The sequence below is a fragment of the Rhinolophus ferrumequinum genome, chromosome X (assembly GCF_004115265.2).
Source record: "Rhinolophus ferrumequinum isolate MPI-CBG mRhiFer1 chromosome X, mRhiFer1_v1.p, whole genome shotgun sequence".
In the NCBI taxonomy this organism is placed as follows: domain Eukaryota; kingdom Metazoa; phylum Chordata; class Mammalia; order Chiroptera; family Rhinolophidae; genus Rhinolophus; species Rhinolophus ferrumequinum.
This window is the reverse complement of record NC_046284.1, coordinates 119377166-119399212: the sequence shown is the minus strand read 5'-3', so window position 1 is coordinate 119399212 and position 22047 is coordinate 119377166. Positions and strand designations below refer to the sequence as shown.

At 47.8% G+C, this 22047-nt stretch overlaps 2 protein-coding genes across 3 annotated transcripts in view; one reads left to right on the top strand and one right to left on the bottom strand.

Annotated features, from left to right (window-relative positions):
• Window positions 1-298: 298 nt before the first annotated feature.
• Window positions 299-22047, top strand: part of CLCN4 (chloride voltage-gated channel 4) — a 62509-nt gene continuing 40760 nt past the window's right edge. The window contains exons 1-2 of one of the 2 annotated variants that reach the window (XM_033107489.1): window positions 299-477; window positions 1666-1948. In XM_033107489.1, coding sequence (XP_032963380.1) covers window positions 1935-1948 — 14 coding nt within the window. In that variant the 5' untranslated portion in view covers window positions 299-477; window positions 1666-1934. The remainder of the gene's footprint in view (window positions 478-1665; window positions 1949-22047) is intronic. The other variant, XM_033107498.1, reaches the window with a different exon arrangement.
• Window positions 17813-18211, bottom strand: LOC117023055 (cysteine-rich protein 1-like). The gene has a single exon (XM_033107509.1). It carries the CDS (start codon window positions 18161-18163, stop codon window positions 17927-17929), a length of 237 nt encoding a protein of 78 aa, XP_032963400.1. The 5' UTR covers window positions 18164-18211; the 3' UTR covers window positions 17813-17926.

Sequence of the window (22047 nt, the reverse complement as noted above, 5' to 3'; positions counted from 1 at the left end):
AATCACCCCACAATGAGGAAGGTGCCTCTACTTGAGACATTTCCGCCAAGCTGGAACACAGAGCAAGTCAATTCACACCGCAGGAGGGCATTTTCTAGGACCCCACCCCTTGATTCTTGGAACTCCAGTCACGGTAGTCTGTGCAGTCCAGGCTCTGATGGCAGGGCGTCCAGTTCTCTCTGGATATTAATGCACCCAGCGTAGGCGAAGAAGATTGGCATGGCGAGCCACCAAAGCCGAGAAGTGACCGAGCAGGCTGAGCCCGGCTGTGTGGCTGGGCGGAGCACGTGATGCTTGCAGGCTGGCTGGGGGTGGGGTGGGGGAGGCCTGAGAGCCTGAGGTGAGGCTTCAATCCACATTCACCCGTGGCAGGAAAATGAGCTTGTCACTTTCCGTCTGCATCAGACCCTGAACCCACAGGAGCAGGGGATTTCGGTAGCATTTTAATTCTGTATCTCAGGAATCTGAAAGCAAAAGGTAAGTGGCTTATCACAAACTTGAGAGGAGTGACCTAGAAAATCACAAGGCCATTTCATTAATTTTAAAAATCTGGTGTTGAAAATAATCGATGGCCGGGAGAGGCAAAACCATATTTATCCCCAAATTAGAGAGTGACCTTCTGAACAGAAAATTTTTTTAATCTAGAGCGAATGGTAGTAAAATTCCCCGGGTTAAATACAGAAGGACATGAAAGCTGCTGGAATAAATAGCAAGTAAGTAAGCCTGGCCAGTTTGTGAAACAATCTATTTCACATCTCTTTCAGGAGCATGAGCGAAGGGAATGTTAAAATTGCGATTCAAACTCAAGTGGAAGTAAACAAATCTATATGAAACGGGAATACAAACAAAAACAGTTCCTGCTTTTGTCCTTTCACATTTCGAAAACGTTTATGTGGTTTGGCAAGAAAACTTGATATGTGCACCTGCTGAAATTTGAAATAAGCCATTTTGAATTTACAAAATGATCACAGCTGGAATTTTCTAAAGCTTTCTAGGCAAGGCTGTGTCTGTCCATTGTGAAAGGGCAATGTTGACATTGTACATATTTTCTGGAATAGTAAGATGACTCACTAATGTAGAATGTGATAAAAATTAGAAAATGTGAAATAATGAGTTACTGTGAATTAACTGTCATGTTGAAGAGATCACATTCCTTGCCCAGAAATTTAAGGAAATAAACACAGCACATGTACAACCATACTCATGCAATAGTGCTTTATATTGAATAATCAAATGTTCAAATAAGTAGTATAAATATGTGTTGGCACTATTTTTTTCTTTGGCAAATACAGGTTGTAGTGGAATGTAGCTATTGAGAGGAACTAAAAGCATTATCCATCAGTGCAATTAGTATAATATTTCATAATGAACATGCTTCAAATGAAAGTATTTGATATCATGTTTTATATACTACTGGAAACATTAACCTTCTATGCCAAGTATGACCATGCGTTCTATATTTTAACTGTCAATTTGATTTGCAGAAAATACATTTCTTTTTCCATTTCGTTTGGTAAAGACTTTTAAAATAAAATATAAATTATTTCCTTTCATTCCTAATCCCTTTACTGCTACGTAGCTCTCTTGAAATCCTATTACCGGTACATGCATGGAGCCTGTAATCATTTGGATTTCTCCCTCCGTGTGCTGTTTTGTTTCCCATAGTTGGTGGAAGGCCAGGCCAGCTGCGCACAGCTAGCAAAACCGTCCAGAAGGGAGGCAGGAGCGAGGCCTCCCGGCCACCCGCTCCTCACCTCCAGGGACTTCCAGGGTCTCCCCCCACCCCTGTCACCCCGCCCGCCACCTCCTGCTGGCCCCGAAGGAGTCACGTGGCGGCGTGGGGTCCGCCTCCGGTGACGTCACCGCGCTCGCAGTCGTTGCGCTGAAGAAAGGATGCTCTAAGATGCTGTGCAGGTGGGCGGCCGGGCTGCGCCATGCGGCACTGCAGGTAAGGGGCACGATGCGCCGTCTCTGCAGGCGGAGCCTGGGCTCACGGGCCTGCAGCCCGGCAGCGCCCCAGAAAGCCAAAGTGGGGTCTCTGGCTGCTGCGGTGGCTGCATGCACCAGGCGCGGGGTTGGCGGGGGGGGGGGGGGGGGGGGAGGGGGGCGGGGGAAGGTGCTGTTGCAGGCCACGCGTGACTTCGGTCTTGGCATGCCCATCCCGGGAAAGTGGGCAGGGGCCAGACAGGAAGACATGGCCTCTTGCTCAGGAGGAGAAAAAAAATCTCGAATGATCACCAATACTTCCATTATATAAAGAGAGAGGGGCTCGTCCAATATAACTATCAACTGTTTCCAGCTGTCATTATGCTTAAATAATGGCCCATTTACTAATTCTCCTGACGGGGGTTTGTCCTCAGTATTTAGCCTGATTTCTTTTAGAGCAAAAGCTGCTTTGCTTTGAATGGAATGGAAACTTCTTGGTTAGCAGTTTAAAGAGCTGGATGTGCAATGGAAATCATTTTGCATTATTTTGCAAGGTTCCAGCATTTAAAGGGGATATCTCGGAAATGTATTTTTTTCATTCCAGGTGTTTTAAGTAGATTTTTAAAATAACAGTATAAAATAAAATAAAATAAAATAAAATACAGCCTCTAAAGTTAGCATGTAAGTGTAAGAGACCGAATCAGCTCAATCTTAAGAACACATCTCTTAAGAACAAAATGGTCTTTAGAAAGGTTTTGGGGGTGGAGACGAACACCAAAACCCAAGAATTCCCAGTGTTCTTTTAAATTCCCTTGCTAACTAATTAGCTTGCTGAAAGAAGGCGCTGGATGACTCAGCGGCAGATGGAGGGGGGTCAGGTGACTTTTCAGTTGGGTGGGATTTTAATGGACTCTTGTAAGGTCAGACTTGTATTTACATTCCCTTCTCTGGTTTAGAAGCAATTTGAGGTTGGACAGGTGTGGGCACCCTTAGGAGGGGAAACTACCATTCTTTTCTGTAAAACGGGTGCCCTCTGGAAGCCGTGGCGTCAGTAAACTATGGAATCAGCAACTGTTGGAGGACCTGCAAAGTAATGCCACTTAGTTGGTAATTGAAGAAGGCATTTCCTTCCATGTTCGCGTGCCCTGCTGTGTTGCTGCAGTAATAATTCCGTAATTTCTTTACTGCAGTTTTCTTCATTTGTTTCAGGAGTTGAGATCCTCGGGTCCCCACCCTTCCTTCTCCCCCAGCCCAACCGTAGCAGAGCAGAGCAGAGCAGAGCAGATGATAGAGATGGGTGTAGTTGGTGCCAGTACTGGCTTTGGGGCTGTGTAACCTTGGAGAAGTTGCTTTGTGTCTTTGGGCCTCAGTTTTCTCATACTCAAAGTAACCAAGGAATTTACAGCAAGGTTTTTCCTCCTTGGCACTAGTGACATTTGGGGCCGGTCATTCTGTTGTGGGGGGCCGCCTTGGGCACTGTTGGATGTTTGGCAGTGTCCCTGGTCTCTGTCCACTAGACGCCAGTAGATACCTTCCCTTCTCTCAAAGTTGAGACAACCAAAAATGTCTCCAGACATTGCCACATGTCCCCTGCGGGGGGAGGGTCTCCGTTGGCCAGTTGAGAACCACTGATTTAGATGGTCTCTTAAAGTTCTGGCTCCAGTATTCTAGAATTCATTTTCCTATTGTTGGTTTGATGCTCAAACCTTGGTCAGAGATTCGATTCCCTTCCATAAGGTTGTATATATTGAAAAATACAGTGTGAAAGCTTTTTTTATGCTGTGGGGTTCCAGAAAGAGCTTCTGTCAGAAAGGGAGGCCTGTTTGTTTGGCAGTTGTAGCTGGGAAGCCAGTTCGGCAGAAAGGAGAGTGTCAGGGAAAGAGGAAAACTCCAGGCGCTAGGTCACCGTGTGCTGAACTTCGTTGGGACTCAGTGCGCAGCAGACCTGGAGGCTGTCATTGGACGGGGTAAGTCAGAACCTGGGGTGGACGAACAGCTGAGTCCCTTCCTTACCTGCAAAAGGGGGACTAACGGTACCGTGCGGAGGTGTTGTAAGCAGGAAGCGTGTTGTGCTGGCATCAATGGTGGGAGGACAAGATGGCGGTGATGTCTATGGCAGGTAGGGGGAGACCAACGCAAACTACCCCAGAACCCCAATGTGCACATGTTCTCAGAGCAGTGGGGGTCACATGCTTTAATCTTCAGTGCCGGACTTGTGTCCAAAATCTGGCTCTGCCACTTGGCAGGGTAGCTTTGGCTGCAGTACTTCCCCTCTCGGAGTAGTTGCTGAATCCATAAAATGGGGCCAATTGGACTTGCCGGTTCTGCTCCCTTGGCTTTTTGGGGGACCAGATGGATGTAAGAGGTTCTACAGTCTGAAAAATTCCCAAGAGACAGGAAGCAGTGAGGGCAGTGGCATTGCAAGGTGCAGGGCGTGCTTAGTGTATTTGCAGGTTGGGGCTTAAAAAGCCAGGACAGTTGTCCTTGTCCCCTGGCCTGGAACTGCAGTGTGCCCCTCTCTCCAGATTCCCTCGCCATCAGCTCTCTCTCTCTGACTCTCCAGGCCTCATAAAAAATTGGTCTCCCAGGGAGGGATCGTCTTTAGTATGAAAGGGCCGCTGTGTAGCCACCTTCGTCCACTGGCGGGGATTTTCTTTACAGGTCATATTCCAGGCCAGCCAGGCAGCTCCTCTGTATTATGTCCCTGAGCGAGCCCCTCTCACCCTGTGTGCCTCAGAATAACTTGGCACCCTCAGTGGGCCATCTGGCCCTGTCACTGTAGCAAGTCAATATCAGCAAAGAAAATAAAAAGGGGGGAATTCTCCATCAAATGAGACTTAAGAGACTATCGTAGTGAGCTCTGCTGTTCTGACACAGTTCCAGAGACTGGGTGGCTTAACGCCAGGCATTTATTCCTCACAGTTCTGGAGGCTGGAAGTCCACGATCAGGGTGACAGCATGGCCGGGTTCTGGTCAGAGCTGTCTTCTGGGTTGCAGATGGCCGCCTTCTTGTGTCCTCACATGGCAGGAAGAGAGAGAGCTAGCTCTCCCGCCTCTTATCAGGGCATTAGTCACATTCTTGAGAGGTCCACCCTCATGACCTGATCACCTCCCAAACGCTCCACCTCCTAATACCATCCCATTGTGGGTTAGGATTTCAACATAGGAATTTGGGGGGCACACATTCAGTCCATGACAATAACCAAATATGACATGTAGCCGTTGCTTGGCTCCTGGCCTGAACAAACATCTATAATAGGCATTTGGGGACACCTGAGTTATTTTGTGTGGCTGCCTATTTGCTGATATGAGGAAACCACTGTAATTTTTCTGAGACATGATAATTTTGTGGTGTGGTAGGCACCCAGCTAAGGCACTCCTGGATTCTAGACACGGAAACAGGGAGATCAGACATGTTTGCTTCCCGCTGCCATGTTTTGGGTACTTTGCTGCACAACAATAGATACACGTGTGTATGTAGAAGAGTCTTAGTTTTTGGGGATGCATGCTGAAGTGTTCAGTAATGAAGTGTCATGATAGCAATTAATTACTTCTTATATTTTTAGAAACATTTTTGGAGATCTCGTTAATAATGGCTGAATAGAAGACACATGGATTCTCATGCCTGTTTCTACAGTCAATCTATTACAATATCACATGTCATGTAGCTTCTGGAAAATTCTACTGTACACTTACAAGAGAAGGAAAATGGAAAGAGGGAAATAATTTACGATTATTATAAGAATATTTTTGAGAGCATAGAACCCCGTAAAGGGTTTTGGGGAGCCCCAAGGTGTCCCCAATTGCTCTTTAAGAACCACTGCTCTAGATCAATAATTATATTAAATGGTTTAGGTAAATGGAGACAGGATGCGATGAGGTCAGTATGGCCAAGTAGGAACACTTGTTGAATCTGATTGGTGTTCTTCATTGGGCTCTCTTGAATAATGTTCTGTGTACTTGAAAATACTCATAATACAAAGTCGATAGAAAAGAAATGTAGACACTGGGACACGTGGGGGATTCTGATTGAGGAGGTCTTGGGGAGAGGCCCAGCAGGAGCATTTTAACCTAAGCCCCCGGTGCCTGGGTTTGGAGATCATTTTACAGTGTGTTCCCTTGTGTGGACAGCATGATCGTTTATACGAGGCCCCTACTGAGGGACACGTGGATTACTCACACTTTGTAATCAGTGCTAATGGTATTATGCAAATGTAAAAATGCTAAAGAGGAACTGATCCTCTGTGATTAATTAAATGCACAGTGTTTACATGCTGGAAGCTATTAATAGCTTCAACATCAAAGCGACTGTTATATTTGACATATGAGGAAGAGATGTCCAGAGAAGTCAGGTGACTTGCCCAAGGTCACATGACTGCTGGTGACAGAGCTGGGGAAGCACCCAGGTCCCTGGATGCCCTTACAGAATGTTCTTTTTTCCCTCGAGGCTCTGAGGGCAGAGACCACTGCAAACACAGCATAGACCACTGCAAACACAGCATAGAGCACATGGCATAGTAGGTGCTCACTAAATCGTTGTTGAATGAAAAGATAAGTGAAATATTCATGTCCCGGGAAAAGATCATCAGTACCACGAGAACTACAAAGGCATTTGCGTAGACGCGAGCCTCAATGTTCATTATTTATTCACTCGTGCAGCAGATAGTTATTGGCCAGACTTCCTTAACCTTGACACTATGGACATTGGGGCTGGATGATTCTCTGTGATGGGGGTCCGTCCTGTGCACTGTCGGGTGTTGGACAGCATCCCTGGCCTCCACCCACTCAGTGCCAGGAGTAACCACTGCCCCACCCCCCAGTTGTGACAGGCAAACTCCAGGCATTGCCCAAATGTCCCCTGGTAGGCAACGTTGCTCCTGGTTGAGACCTACCACTCTAGGCAATGGGATATACTGGAACCAAATGGACAAAGCTCATGCTGTCATGGGACTGACATTGGAGTTGAGGAAAGAGAAAGGAAGTCCATTTTCTAGGTTGTGCTATCGAGTGAACTATATATAGCAGGAGGGAAAGGACGGACAGTGATGGCTTGAGAATGCTGGTTAGACAGGGCGGTCATGAAGGCCTCTCTGAGGGCTAGCAGAGGAACAGGGACGCAAAGAGAGTTAGGGAAAGCCGTGTGGACATCGAGGGTGCTGAGTGGTCAGGGCTGAGGGCACAGGCAGTGCAAAGGCCCCGAGGCAATGGAGGGCCTGGTGCCTTTGAAGAGCTGCAAGGCAGTCGGTACATCCAGAGAAGAGCAGCACAGAGAACAGGTGGTGGGAAAGGCGCTCGAGGGGTTGCCAGGAGCAGACCATGTGGGGACTTGGCAGGAGGGCCACCAACCCTGGATTATTCTAGGTGTGATGGAAGGCCACTGGATGCTTTTGGGTGGAGGAGTGACACGGTGGGACTTGTGTTTGAAAAGATGGCTCTGGCTGCCTGAGAGGAGTCATTCAGAGGTGGATGAGAGAAAGGGTGGCTGGTGAGGAGGTAGGGACGGTCACTGGCGAGCAGTGGCCTGGGTGACCAGGTGAGCAGGACTGTGCCTCTAACTTACTTGGCAGTGTTGTGTTAGGCACCTGGCTGGGCTTTGCCTATCAAAGGAGCACGGGGCAGTGGGGTGGACCTGTGCACATGTGATTACCGTGCTGCCAGGAGGCCGCAGGGACAGAACAGGAGCCGGCATGTGCCTTCCTCATATGATACTAGAAAGGTCTCCTTCTGACTGCCCTGTTGTGGATGAAGTCACCTGAGTCCTTGGGCCATTATTTGGCGACCATGATTCTTGGTACCCAGCTTTCTTGCTGCCCCTTGAGCCCACCACACTTTGTTGCTGGGTCTGTGAGCTTTCTGTTCTTGGGGCCTGGAGGACTAAGTCCCCATGTTGCCATGTCGCCTGGCCCAGGGCCATTTCCGGTCCATCTTCCCCTGAGCCGAGCTCTCCCTGTCTCTGCTGGGCATAGGCTACTGTCACTGTTGTATTTCCTTCCTCCTGGTCCTATTTCCCTCTGCTTTGCTCTCGGGGATGTGTGCTTGCTGTCATGTGGGTCTTTGTGCAGTTCTTGGAGCCCAGCGATTGGCTGAATTAATGAAAGTTCGAGAGCAGAGCCTTCTCTGTCAGAGGTGACTGAAGTCACATGGGGGAGAGTCCTGGAGAGCTGGGGACGGGCCCTGGACACACCCCCATCAGCAGCAGCTTGGATGCCCAGGGCAGCTTTGGGGTTTGGCTGGAGGGAGAAGTGCACACAGAGGCTGCATTCTGCTTATCCCCTTGGGAAGTCTGCTCTCTGCCTTGGTGGCCGGAACCTGCTGACTCATTTCTCGTGGCTGACACTGCTCCCCTTGTGGTTGCCCAGCAGTTTTTACCACGTTGTCTCTGGGCTGCCTCTTGGTTCTCTGTTTCCTTTCTGGCTTTAGATGCCTAAATGTGAAACTTCTTTTTCCCTCCACTATAACCCTTGGAGATGGTGACTGGTTAGGGGGGCTTTGTGGTTAGTAGTTAGGAATGCCATGATTACAGACAAATTATTTTTCCTCTTAGCTTAGTCATGCCTTCTTCCACCAGCACCCCTTTTGCCCCAAACTTGCGAACTGACTGACATTACAACCCTCAGCTTGCCAACTCAGCTAAATATGGTGAAGCCACCCCATGGCTGTGCTTCTCTGTGGCCTTGCTCTGAGGACACTGGGACAAACACCTCAAAGCTGTATTTGATGACTCCCTGCATTTAACCTTTACAAAGTTGCTAGTCTTGTGTGTACGAGGTCTGACAATTAAGTTCGTGAACTCATCCTAGAAAAAGTGCTCCATGCCTCATTGCTGAATATCAGTATGGTCACCTTCGAAGGACTCCCCTTGGGAAGCTATGCACCGACGCCAGCGCCTAGTCCACCCTCGAAAGCAATTTTTTTTGAAGAGCACATGATATAATTATTATTGGATTTCTTTTCTTTTTTTATAAATTTCTATTGGGGAACACGGGGGAACAGTTTCTCCAGGGCCCATCAGCTCCAAGTCATTGTCCTTCAATCTAGTTGTGGAGGGCCCAGCTCAGCTCCAAGTCCAGTCGCCGTTTTCAATCTTAGCTGCAGGGGGCACAGCTCACCATCCCATGCAGGAATTGAACCAGCAACCTTGTTGTTGAGAGCTCGTGCTCTAACCAACTGAGCCATCTGGCCACCCCTCCAAAGCCATTTTGAAACTCTTTTTCTGGAATCGCCAATCAAGGCTGTCATCGTATGATCCTTGATGTCCTGAATGTCATCAAAATGTCTTCTTATCACTATTTCCTTTATCTTCGGGTAAAGAAAGACGTCACTGGGGGCCAGATCAGGTGGGTAGGGAGGGTGTTCCAATGCAGTTATTTGTTTCCTGGCTAAAAACTCCGTCACAGACAGTGCCGTGTGAGCTGGTGCATTGTCGTGATGCAAGAGCCATGAATTGTTGGCGAAAAGTTCAGGTCGTCTAACTTTTTCACGCAGCCTTTTTAGCACTTGCAAACAGTAAACTTGGTTAACTGTCCAGTTGGTACAAAGTCATAATGAATAATCCCTCTGATATCAAAAAAGGTGAGCAACATCATTGAAACAAGTTTGCAAACTTAATTGTCCGACCTCGTATGTTTAGGTTTTATTTCTCCATGAAGGGGTGTACGGATGCCACATAAGCAGAAGATAGATTGTTGTGGAGGAAAATGGTCAATGGAAGGTTGGTCTGGAGAGATCCCAGGAGAGAGAGGGACACAGAGCGGTATTTCCCATCAGCATTGTCTTTAGCAACTGTTATGGGCTGAATTGTATCCCTCAAAATTCATAGTTGAGGACCCCCATGACTTCCGAATATGACCTTATTTGGAGATAAGACCTTTACAGGTGTAATGAAGTTCAAATGAGGGCATCAGGGTGGGTCCTGACCAGGTATGACTAGTGTCCTTATATGAAGAGGAAGTTTCTATAGACAGGCACAGAGAGAAGACGATGTGCAAACACAGGGAGAAGACGGCCATCCGCAAGCTAGAGAGAGAGGCCTGGGACAGACCCTCCGTCAGCGCCCTCAGAGGAACCAACCTGCTGTCCCCTTGCTCTCACACTTCTGGCCTCCAGAAGTGCGAGGCAATCGTTTCTGCTATTTGAGCCATCCGGTCTCTGGCACTTTGTTGGAGCAGCCTTAGCGAGCTAACATGGCAGTGTGAGTTTTCAGGGAAGTGGGAGCTTTCGGCCACGTGGGGGGCCAGACGTAAGCCAGCGTGCTTTTTGGAGACATGCAGCCAGCACCACCCTCTCAATGGAAGCACGTAGCTCTTGGGGCCTGAGAGGACCGAGGCTGTCGTGGAGGAAGTGCCCTCGGGGCCTGGGCTCCAGTCTGGCTCCCAGCTCACCGTCTGTGTGCCCTGGACCTGTGACCTAACATTTCCTCGCCTCAGTTTGCTTACTGTGAGCCTGATGGTGACCATATTTAATTCCAAGAATGCCCAGAGTCCTAAGTACTGAACACATGTGAGGTGCTGCCTAGCACGCGTGAGGCAAAGGTGTGATCATTATTGGGAGAAGAAGTCTCTGGGGAAATTTGAAATATTTGGCCCTTGGTCACCTCGTGCCCCTTCTCCCTGCCCCTGGAGTGGCGATGTAACAACACTGAGTCTATTGTGTCACCCAGAGCCACATGCAGCTGGCCTTATCCCCTTTCCAGCTCGCACGCTGTGTTCCAAAAAGGGGCAGATAGCTGTGTGGCCCCGGGGCTGTAGGAACCATGCCATGGAGGGAGGGTCACAGTCCCACAGCAGCTCCCCAGTCCTATGGAAGCCAAAGGAGGGCTGAAGGAGCCTAGAGAGTGCTGGGGGCTGGGAGGTGGGCCAAGGAGGAAAGAGGAGGAGGAAGAGGAAGTGACCTTCCCGTGTCTCTGCTGGCTCTAGGCAAAATTTTGAAACAGAGTTTATTTCTCCCCTCTCTTTCTGCATGTCTTTTGTTTCTGAGCTTCCCTATTTTGTGGGTTCTGTGGCCCTCGGCCCCTCGCCAGATGGCCACGTGGCCACCAGGGACTCCTCTCACTGTCTGTGCCTCGGTCTTCTCCTCTCTAGTGAAGCCCAGCTTGGGGTCTGCAGGATTAGCTGGAAGGGGTGAATGAATCATGGCCCCTCACTATCCTAAAGGTACCTGCGTTTTAAAAAGCGACTCATTATCTCAAATGAATTTGCAATTGGTGGGGTTGCAGGCAAGGTGGAGATGGGAGGTAAAAAGCTTTGATGGGTGCCAGCCTCCAAGATGGACCCTGATGACCCTGCCTCCTGATATTCATGCCCATGTGTAGTCCCCTCTCACAGCGATCACTCAAGGCTGAGCTGTGCCACCAATAGGATACGGTGGAAGTGACAGCTTATGACTTCCAAGGCTAGGTCACAAGAGACTATACTGCTTCCACCTTGCTCCCTCGGGTTACGTGCTCTGGCGGAAGTCACCTGTCATGTCTGGAGGACACTCGAGCAGTTCTGTGAGACATGGGATGGAGCAGAACTGAGCCCTCCCACCAACAGCCAGCAGCAAGTTGGCAGCCATGTCTGGGAGCCAACTTGGAGGTGGGTCCTCCTGCCCCCATCCAGCCTTCAGGTGACCGCAGCCACGGCAGGTAGTTTGACCACAACCTCCTGAGAGACTTCGAGTCAGAAAGACCCACCCAGCTGCTCCTGAATTCCTGACCCACAGAAACTGTAAGATCAGACATGTTTATTGTCAGCTACTGAGTTCTGGGGTAACTTGTTATGCAGTATAGGATAGTGAATATAACTGGTAAGAGCCCAGAGTTTTCTGGGAGGGGCGGCCTAGTGCTGGCGGCTCTCAGGGTCAGCTCCCCAGGCTGGCCCCCACCCTCTCGACCCTGCTGAAGCCCCACTTTCCACTGATTGCTCCATATTTGTTCATGGTGTGTTCTTTCCCTCGGGGTGGGGAGGTGAGGTGTCTCATGCAAGGTTTAGGTGTACTGATTATAAGTTAGGGCATATTGATGATGAGTTTGAGTGTATTCATTTTAAGTAAATGGGCAGCTGCCTTCATTTCATGAAAATGTATATCCCCATGTCCATTTTCATGGTCTGGAGACTTGGGTACAATAGCCCCCAAATGCCAGTGGGGTTTGGATGTCTGGTTGTCACTTCAAGCATCCGGCATTGGCAAAGGTGGGGTGTGGCTTTCTATGCGAGCATCTCCCCTTTCCCTCCTGCACCGCTGACACGTGCCCTGACCTGTAAAGCAGCGGGGAGCCCATGTCCTTCGCCCAGCACACAGTGCGCTTGCCAACCCCGGTACTTTTGCTTTGTCGGGGGGGCTCAGGCTTTTGACCTGAATTTTTTCAGTGGGAGATCGTTTTTGTAAGAGACGATGCAACAGGTATTTTAAAAGAGAAAAAGTATTTCACGGGCATTCAGTTGAATAATTTTCTCTGTACATATGTGTCTTTTTTTTTCTTCCTGCTTTTAAGATATCCTTCTTTTCACTGGTTTTAACAATTTGATTATGATATGCATTGGTGTAGTTTTTTTTGGTCTTTTTTTGGTTTTTTTTTTTGGTGTTTGGGGTTTGTTGAGTTTCTTGTATCTGTGGGATTGTAGTATATCAGTTTAAATCTTTGTGTAGGACAGGATTTCCTCTAGTAAATGTTCTGGTCAGCTAATCCAAATTTATTTCAGAGAAACTTCTTGAGAGAGTTCAAAGGGAATTGTACACCAACTTCCCTCTCCCTTCCTCCACTTGGATAAGAATGGTGAAGAAGGGTTGGCCTGGTCAGGTTGCTAAAGGCACTGTCAGCTTGTGGGGCTCTTAGCTGCTATGGGAAGTTCAAGGTCTGCTGCTGTGGGCCTGCGATTCTGTGTCCAGTACCAATTCTGTGATTCTGTGGCCAAGATGTGTGCCAGCAGCACCAAGGAGGACACCTGTCTTTATGTTCGTCAGCCCAGCGTTTTCTTTTGTTTGTTTGTTTGTTTTTTAAAAGATTTTACTGGGGAAAGGGTACAGGACTTTCTTTATTGGGGAACAGTGTGTACTTCCAGGGCTTTTTTCCAAGTCAAGTTCTTGTCCTTTCAATCTTAGTTGTGGAGGGTGCAGCTCAGCTCCAGGTCCAGTTGCTGTTGCTAGTTGCAGGGGGCACAACCCACCATCCCTTGCGGGAGTCGAACCGGCAACCTTGTGGTTGAGAGGACGCGCTCCAACCAACTGAGCCATCCGGGAGGCAGCTCAGCTCAAGGTGCCCTGTTTGATCTTAGTTGCACGGAGCGGAGCCCGCCATCCCTTGCGGGACTCGAGGAGTTGAACCGGCAACCTTGTGGTTTAGAGCCTACTGGCCCATGTGGGAATCCAACCAGCAGCCTTCAGTGTTAGGAGCACGGAGCTCCAACTCCCTGAGCCACCGGGCCGGCCCCCAGCCCAGTGTTTTTCATGGGTGAAAAGTAGTAAGGGGAAAATCAAGATGAACCAACAAAACAGAAACAGACTCATGGATACAGAGAACAAACTGATGGTTGCCAGATGGGGGCCAGGGGGTGGGAGAACTGGGTGAGAAAGGGGAAGGGATTCAGAAGCACAATTGGTAGTTACAGAATAGTCACAGGGATGTAAACTGCAGCGTAGGGAATTTAGTCAATAATGTAATAACTATGTATGGTGTCAGATGGGTACCAGACTTATCGGGGGGATCACTTCATAAGTTATATGAATGTCTAATTAGTATTTGTACCCCCCCAAAGTAGTACAATATTGAATGTCAACTGTAATTGAAAAAGAAAACAATTATTAAAAAAAAGAAAACATGGCTGGCTACAAATTATAAAATGGGACCACAGCACATGTAAAATGAGGAAGGGTCAAAACGATGTTTCACAGCCATTCATGTTTTACATGGCTAGTTACTTCAGTCAGTTTACGTATTCTTTCTGTCCTGAGTATGTGCACAGGTAGAAATCTTTCCTGTACGTATTCTTGTGCATGCCTGCATAGTGATGTCCAAAGCATTTAGCTGACTGCTTGACAGAGTTCCATATGTATAGATGGGTCCTGTAGTAATGATGCTCTTTGCAGTACACAGGTAGTACATGTGATTGGCTAAGCTTTTAAGTTTAGTACCTATTATTACTGTACATAGCAGGGCTCAGCAAGCACGTCCTCAGAGGTCCAGATAGTACATAAGGGTGAGTAACACCGGTCTCCGCCCTCAAGGAGCTCATAGTCAAGTACGGGAGGAAGCCAGCTTATAAATAAGTATTCCAACAAAATGCAGTTTATAAGTGAGATGGATAGTAAAAATATTAGTAATGACACCACAATGGGCAGCATGCAAGGAATGACACAGAGTGGGGAATAGGAGGGCAACAAAGGGTAATAATGGACCAGTGGTTCTGAAAGTACCGTCCCCAGACCAGCTGCATCAGCCTTCCTGGGCGCTTGGTAGAAATGCTGTCTCGGGCCCCTCCACACCTGCCGATGCTGAGTCTGGGGTGGGACTTGGACCCTGCACTCCTGGTAATGCTCATGCATACTCTGATTTGTGAGTCACCGAGCGAGGCAGTGAGCAGCACCAGTGTCCCATTGAGGAACGGGTGACAGGCCATTTGGGTGCTCAGGTTGTCCTGGCATTGCCAGAGGCCTCAGCAAGGCTTGGACCCTTCTGGGGGGCTGTTCATCCATTGCAATCCATGGAGTATATCAGGGGTTTTTCCTGGATTCTTACATGGATGGAAAGTTTTACTTTGTCCATTAGTCTGACCTACCCATTTTTTTTCTTTTATGGATCGTGGTCTTGGTGTGATTTCTAATAACAACTCTTTGCTTAGCCGTAGGTCATGGTGATTTTGCCCATTTGTACAGGGCCATAAAAATCACTCATGGGTTTTGCACAGGCCAATTTGTCACTGGTTGAAGAAATAGAAAATGCGTGTGATGCTGCCTTCTTTTGGGTTCTCAGAAATGGACCCTGAGAGGAGCAGTCAGTGCAAAGAGATTTTCTCGGAGGCGTAGGGACTCCTGGGAAGGGTTTGGGGAGGTGACATGGGAACGGATGGCAGCCATCAGAGGCAGAGCTATTAATGCAGCTCACCCCACGGGTGACTGGAACTCAAGTCCACGCTTTGGCAACTCTAGGAAACGGTGCTCGCTGTGTCATCAGTCCCAGGGTCACCTTGTTCACTAGGAGGACTCATGGGACTCGACGTAGAGTTGTCTTCACGGCTCTGGTTTATTACAGTGAAAGGCTAGGAAGCGAAGTCAGCGAAGGACAGAGCGCATGGGGCACAGTCGGGAGGAGACCAGGCACATGCTTCCCAGAGTCCTCTCCAAGTGACGTCACACAGGACATACTTAACCCCACCCACGCATGACGAGTTGGGACATCATGCATGTGAAGTGCTGTCTACCAGGGAAGCTCGTTAGTCTCAGCCCACGATTTTGACTGGGAGCTGATCCGGTAGGCACCCTCTGCTTGTCTTGTATCAGAATCAGAGTTTCTCCACTGCACGCAGCACTGTTGGCACTGGGGGCCGGATAATCCTTTGTGGGGGGCCATCCTGGGCACTGCAGGAGGTTGAGCAGCATCCCTGGCTTCTCCCCACTAGACGCCAGCAGCACTCCTATCACATGTGACAAATGTCTCCAGACATTGCCCAGTGTGCCCTGGGGGCAGAATCAGCTCTGTTGGGAGCCACTGGCCTATTTATCATTGTTGGTCTCTGCCACCTGGCTTCCTTCCCCCAGCTATAGACACCCCCAGGTTAGTCACCTCTGGAAAGAGAGACTTCCTTTTTCCCTGTTGTGCCTTTGTGACCTTGCATGGGTCCCATGCTCACTCCCATAGCCAGTTACTGCTCGGCGGGTGGCGCTGCAGTCTGCCCACCTGTAAAATGGGCAGAGCCCAGTCAACCAATGAAAACTGTGCCTAAGAATCTGCATTTACTGATGGGCAGGCCACACTTTTAAAACACTTCTTAAAATTGCGAAGTACAACAAACATGCCAAAAAGTGCACAACACCTAAATTTATGGCTTAATGGATTGTAAAAGAAACATCCGTGTCATGATCTGACATGAAATTTATATGGTTTCATCTAGATGGAATCACACTGTGTATTCTGATGTGTCTGATTTACTATGTTTAAGACTCATCTGTTGTCAGCACGTTTTGGGAAGCACTTGAGTCAGAGGGTGGGTAGAAGAAGAGAAGCCACTGACGGGTGCGGGAGTTGTCCTGCCTTCTCTTGGATGGAGGTGGGAGTTACATGCTGGAGCAGATGGAGAAGGGAGGAAGGAGGCAGTCTCTGCATGTGTTTCTTGGCCACTTCAGGGTGCTCCAGGCGAAGTGCTGCTTATAAAGCGCCCTCTGGTGGCCATGTGGTGCAATGACAGCCCCTCTGAGACCAGGGTCATCCAGCCTGGTGGCCTTCAGAGGATTGGCTAGCACCAAGGAACTCAGCAGACATCAGGCCCTGAGCTCAGTGCCTATGTAATCCACGTAGATTGCAAGAAAAAGGACTCTGTAAAAGATGCTTGTGATTAGTTGTTAGAGTTTCTGGAAAATCTAAGAAATCAAGCTTTTTTGGGGGTATTTTTTTGTTTTTTAAGCTGCCAAGGTCTGACTCTGAAGTTGATGTTCTCAAATCCTCTGCTTGTGTCCTATGCCTTTCATGGTGTCTTGTGGTATGGGTAACTTGTAGCTCTGTTGGCCTTGGACAGTTTGTTAGAGCTACGGTATGATCATATTTTTATTCATGAACCAAGGGCGTCTGGAATCTTGAAACATTAGGATAGCTAATTAGTTGGAGAAACTTCTGATTGTAGGGTAGCATAGAAACCTCAAAGTTGTGTGCGTGCGTGTGTGTGCGTGCGTGTGTGTGTGTGTAACTACCTTTTCCCAAGCTTCCAAGTTGAAGCATTGCTAGTGAGGTTTTTTTAGTTGCATTTCTGGGGTCTCATCCTTCCCGTCCGTAGACCTGTGAGGGACAACTGTCTCTACTTATCTTTGTACTTCTCCCAGTGGACCACGATGCTTTCTTTGCTGGCTTCTGTTGGTAGCTGTGGTACCTCCGACAGGGCCCCCCGGCAGGTTGCAGATGCCTAATAAATGCTTATGGTATAAAACAGGGGCTGGCAACCCTGGCCCCCAGCCCACTGCCTGCTTCTGTAAATACAGTGTTGTGGGCACAAAGCCACATGCCTTCACTTAGGCGTTGTCTAGGGCTGCTTTTACATGATAATGGCTGAGTGCTGAAAATAGGCCCCTTACAGGAAACTTAGCTAAGCCCTGAATGTCAGTTAAGTTACTGTGAGGGGACAGGAAGGAGAAAGGTGACAAGGACAACTTGTTGGAAAGGCTCTTGAAACCAGGAGGAGATTTTGATGGCAGTTTCTATCACGCCCACGCTGCCGGGGGAATCTGCTGGTACTTACTCCCATGGTGGCTGGAGACTTTTAATCTAGAATCTGAGTTATGACTTTCTTTTCTATCTGCCTAAGTCACCTGGGGATCAGCTAATAGAGCAAGTTGGCAAATAAGATGACATGGTCTGATTTGGGAGAGGAACACTAGCATAAAATGATTGGGCTCTTAATGGCACGTGGCCACTGCTGGGTTGAGCCAGGAGGGGGCAGATGGAAGGTCTTTAACAACATCTTATGGGTGGGCGTAAGAAATGCAGAATGATATGTAATGGCTCCACGTGGCAAAGCACCCGAATGTACATCCACAGTAGAATGGCTAAGTGCACGGGGGCTCATTCCCACGGTCGGATACTATAAATAGGTGTTGGCGCAGTACATCATCCTGTGGGTCACATCGACCTCACCACCCGTTTGGGGATGGCTCTTGAGCTAAGAATGGTTTTCACATTTTTTTTCCCCCAGTGTTGCGTTTATTGAGGCTGTGGGGTCCTCAGGGGAGCCCCAGGTGCCTGGGGTTAAGGCCGGGCATCAGCCCAAGGGGCAGTGGTCCGGCAGGCAGCCAGGGATGGGGTCTCCACAACCTGGGTTTACTTGTTGAAAGTGTGGCTCTCTGCTCCACCCTGCCCAAAGCCTTTGGGCCCGAACATGGCAGCATAGCAGGGATGCTTGCAGTAGGGCTTGCCTTCATGCTCGGCATGGCCCCCTGAGGTTAGCGTCTTTCCACACTTCTCACACTTCAGGCCAGGCCGATGCCAGTCCTTCCCCAGAGATGTCACCCTCTCAGCGAAGTACACCTCCTTGTCGCATTTGGGGCACTTGGGCATGGCGGCGCTGGGTCCGGTGCTGGCGGCGGGCCTGGAGGAAACAGAGCACTGGACTCGGTTTTCACATTTTTTAATGATTGAAAGAAAAAAACACACGAAAGAATTATAATATTTTCTGACAAATGCAGATTATATGAAATGCAAATTTCAGTGTCCGTAAATCAAGTTTTATTGACACATAGCCCCAGTCATTAATTTGTGTATCATCTCTGGCTGCTTTCATGTGACAACGGGAGAGGTGGGTAGTCTTCACAGGCTGCGTGGCCCACAAATGTTCAAATATTTACTGTCTGGCCCTTAATAGAAAAAGTTTGCTGTTACAGAGCAAAGAAAATGAATGACGATAATTACACTCAACAAGACGGGCAGATCTTACAAAACAATGTAGAACAAAAGAAGCTGGAAAGAAAACAATCCATTTATATAAAGTTTAAGGGGGTGGCCGGATAACTCAGTTGGTTAGAGCGCAGTGCTCTTTACAACAAGGTTGCCGGTTCGATCCCCACATGGGCCACTGTGAGCTGTGCCCTCCACAGCTACATTGAAACAACTACTTGACTTGGAGCTGATGGGTCCTGGAAAAACATACTTACATAAATAAAAGTTTGGAAAAAAAAAGTTCAAAACCAGGCAAAATTAGTCTGGTATGAGGGTCAGGATAGCGGTTACCTTTAGGAAGGGCCGTGAAGGGGCTTCTAGGGGCTGGCCACGTTCTGTTCCTTGACCTGGGTGCTGGTTACGTGGACGAATTCCCTTTGTGAAAATTCGTGGAGGTATATACACTTATGATTTTTGCATTTTTATGAAGAGCTGTTTACTTGAATAAAAGCTCACTTAAGAAAAATGATTTCAGTCTGGCAGCTCCTTAAAAGGTTAACCATAGAGGTACCATGTGACCTAGCAATTCACTCCTAGGTATATACCTAAGAGAATTGAAAACACGTCCACACAGACTTGTACACGAATGTTCACAGCAGCATTATACATAATAGCCAAAAAGTGGAAACAACCCACGTGGCCATCAACTGATGAGTGAATGAACGAAATGTGGTCCTTCCGTACAATGGAATAGTATTCGGTACAGCAAGGAGTAAAGTACTGACACATGCTACCACATGGTGAACCTTGAAAACATTCTAATGAGTCAAAGAAGCCCCATGCAAAAGGCCGCGTATTGTGTGATTCCATTTAAATGAAATGTCCAGAAGATGGAAGTCCATAGAGATAGAAAGTAGATGAGTAGTTGTCTGCGGTGGGAAAGGCGAGTAACTATGGGTTGCTTTTGGGGGACGGAAATGTTCTGAAATTGATCTGGTAGTGATGATGGTTGTACAACCTTTATCTAAATCCCACTTTAGAAAGGTGAATTTTATGGTATGTGAATTATATCTAAAAACCAAAAAGCTTGAGATAACAAGATTGCTGCTATAGCCCCGTGTGCGTCTATAAGTCAGAAGGTTGACGGGGAAGGCCTGGATTACCCCCAGGTAATCCAGACCTGTCCCCCAGATCCAGGCTGGTTGAGTAACTCAGAGCAGTTTCTGGAATGTAGCAAAAATGGGTATGTTAGATTTGCTATTTCTGTTTACTAAAACTGTAATTCTACGAAAAACAGGACACACTGAAAGATTGTAGATAACTCTCTTCCTGGACTTTCCCTGTGATTAATCCCTGTTTCCCTGATGTCTGTTTTCCTGTGGTCTGATGGCAGAGAAGTTGGAGTCTTTGTAGCAGCCTTTGTAGCAGCTAGTGGGGTGCATTTCCATTGACAGCACAGACTGTCAGCTGGGGCTGGTTACTACACCATTGCACTGCCTACCTGTAGCTTGCTTTTTAGATACTCTCAGTGATTGCTTTGGTCCCCACTTCTAAGTGTTAAGGGCTATAGTGGTCGCAGATATGATCGCTTTTGAAGTTGTGACATTATCACACAGATGATCTCAAAGTTTTAATTTTACTGACACTGAAGACTATTTCTTCTATAAAGAAATAATGACTTTATATCAGGCATGCTTTGTAATCACTGATATAAACAGCCTGCAGTAAAGATAGGTTTGAAATTTCTGGAAAGTCCCACAGGCTTAACCAGTATCTGTGGCAGAGACAAATCATTTTGATTAATTGAAAAATGTTTGCTTGTCCCTGAGAGGGTAAAAGGGGCTAGTACTAAGTGTCAGTCTCTGTGGCATGTGCTCAGGGCAGAAAACACCTGAAAATAGTCTGTCCCAGGGCTCGAGTTTTTCAGAGGAGGGCGGTGAGGGTCAGCGAGGGCCAGCTGAGGTCACACAGCCAGACAGGATTCAGGCAAATTTCTCATTTAGTGGCCTTTCCACTTTGAATAGATGCATTTTCATTTGAATGAAAGAGAATAGTCTCTAATAATGTAAACTCTTGGAGGAGTTTTCAGGAAAAGGTATTTTTACATGCCAGGCATAGATTTATGTTTTAATGCTTTTGGATTGCCAAGGAGGAAACCCCCAACTCCCTCCAGACAGAGGACAGGAAAGCTGTTCAAGGTGGAGGACATGACACACTTAGAGGTCTGGGTTTCTGCCTGACGTTTTTGGTCAGACACACTGAAGACTCTTACTAATAAGCTTGGGATGGGGTGTTCCTTTATATTCAGTCAAGCCTTGATTATACTTAGAATCTGTCCTTCATCTTGAGCTCGGTGATTCTGTGCTTTCTTTCATCTTCTACAAACCATTTTGTTATTGCCAGTACCCAACCACGTACAAAGTCCAGCTTGCCTTAAAATGGTCAGGTCCCTCTTCTGAGGGTGAGCCAATCCTCGGAGCTGCTTTTGACATCAAAGTCATAAACTACATCATTAATACTGTCACGGTCGACACATGCTTGTCTTCGTGGGCCCTGGGTAAAGGGAGTTTTACTGGACAGGGTCTGTTGTTATCATCTGCTGTTGAAGACTTTGACCTTGGCCTCTTAGCGTCTTAATGCCGGGAGACCAAATTTACAGATACTTTCTTACCTTAAAGGATTGGATAAAAGACCTACGAGTCCCATGTATCTTCCAAAGTCCCTTTGTAAGTATATATGGTTGTGCAGGAGAGATGTTATTTCGTCAGGCCCTGTACCTCTAGCCTGAAATTCAATTCCATCACATCTCTGTTGGCAGCTTTGTCATCTATTGCTGCTCCTGTCCTCCTCCCATGGAGTTGGTTTGCAATGCCACAGCTAACTTACCTGTCTTCATACCTCCTCTCCCTCAGAGCACAAATAAATTGTACCTGTTCATCATTGTTATGTTGCTGCTGCTTAACAACCCTTTCAAAAAACCCAATGGTTTAAAAACAATAACAATTTATTTTTGTCACAGTCCATAGGTCGGCTGGGTGATCGATTGGGCCAACCTTGGCTGATCTTGGCTGGGCTCACTCATGAGTCTGTGCTTAGCTGGGCCTAGATGATCTAGGATGGCCTTAGCTGAGATGACCCAGCTTGACTCCACGCGGTCTCTCATCTTCCAGCATTATAGCCCAGGCTTCTTCTCATGGCAGTGGCAGAGGTCCAACACGAAAACCAGGCTGCATCACCTCTTGGGGTCTAGACTCAGTACATGCATGCTGTCATTTCTACTGCATGGCACAAGGCCAGCCCAGATTCAAGGGGTGGAGAACAGACTACCTCTTAATGAAGAGGAGCTGCAAAGTCCCATGGAAAATATACTGGATACAGGGAGGGGTAGAGAATATGAGCCATTTTTGCAATCAATCCACTGCATAGCTCAGAGGTCAGCAAACATTTTCTGTAAATGGCAAAATAATAAATACTTTTGGCTTTGTGGGCCATATGGTCTTTGTCATAACTACTCACCTCTGCTGTTGTAATGTGAAAGCAGCCATAAATGATATATAAATGAGCGG

Coding starts and splice junctions, on each gene's coding strand:
- LOC117023055 (XM_033107509.1), bottom strand. CDS start 18,163: ATGCCCAAGTGCCCCAAATGCGACAAGGAGGTGTACTTCGCTGAGAGG.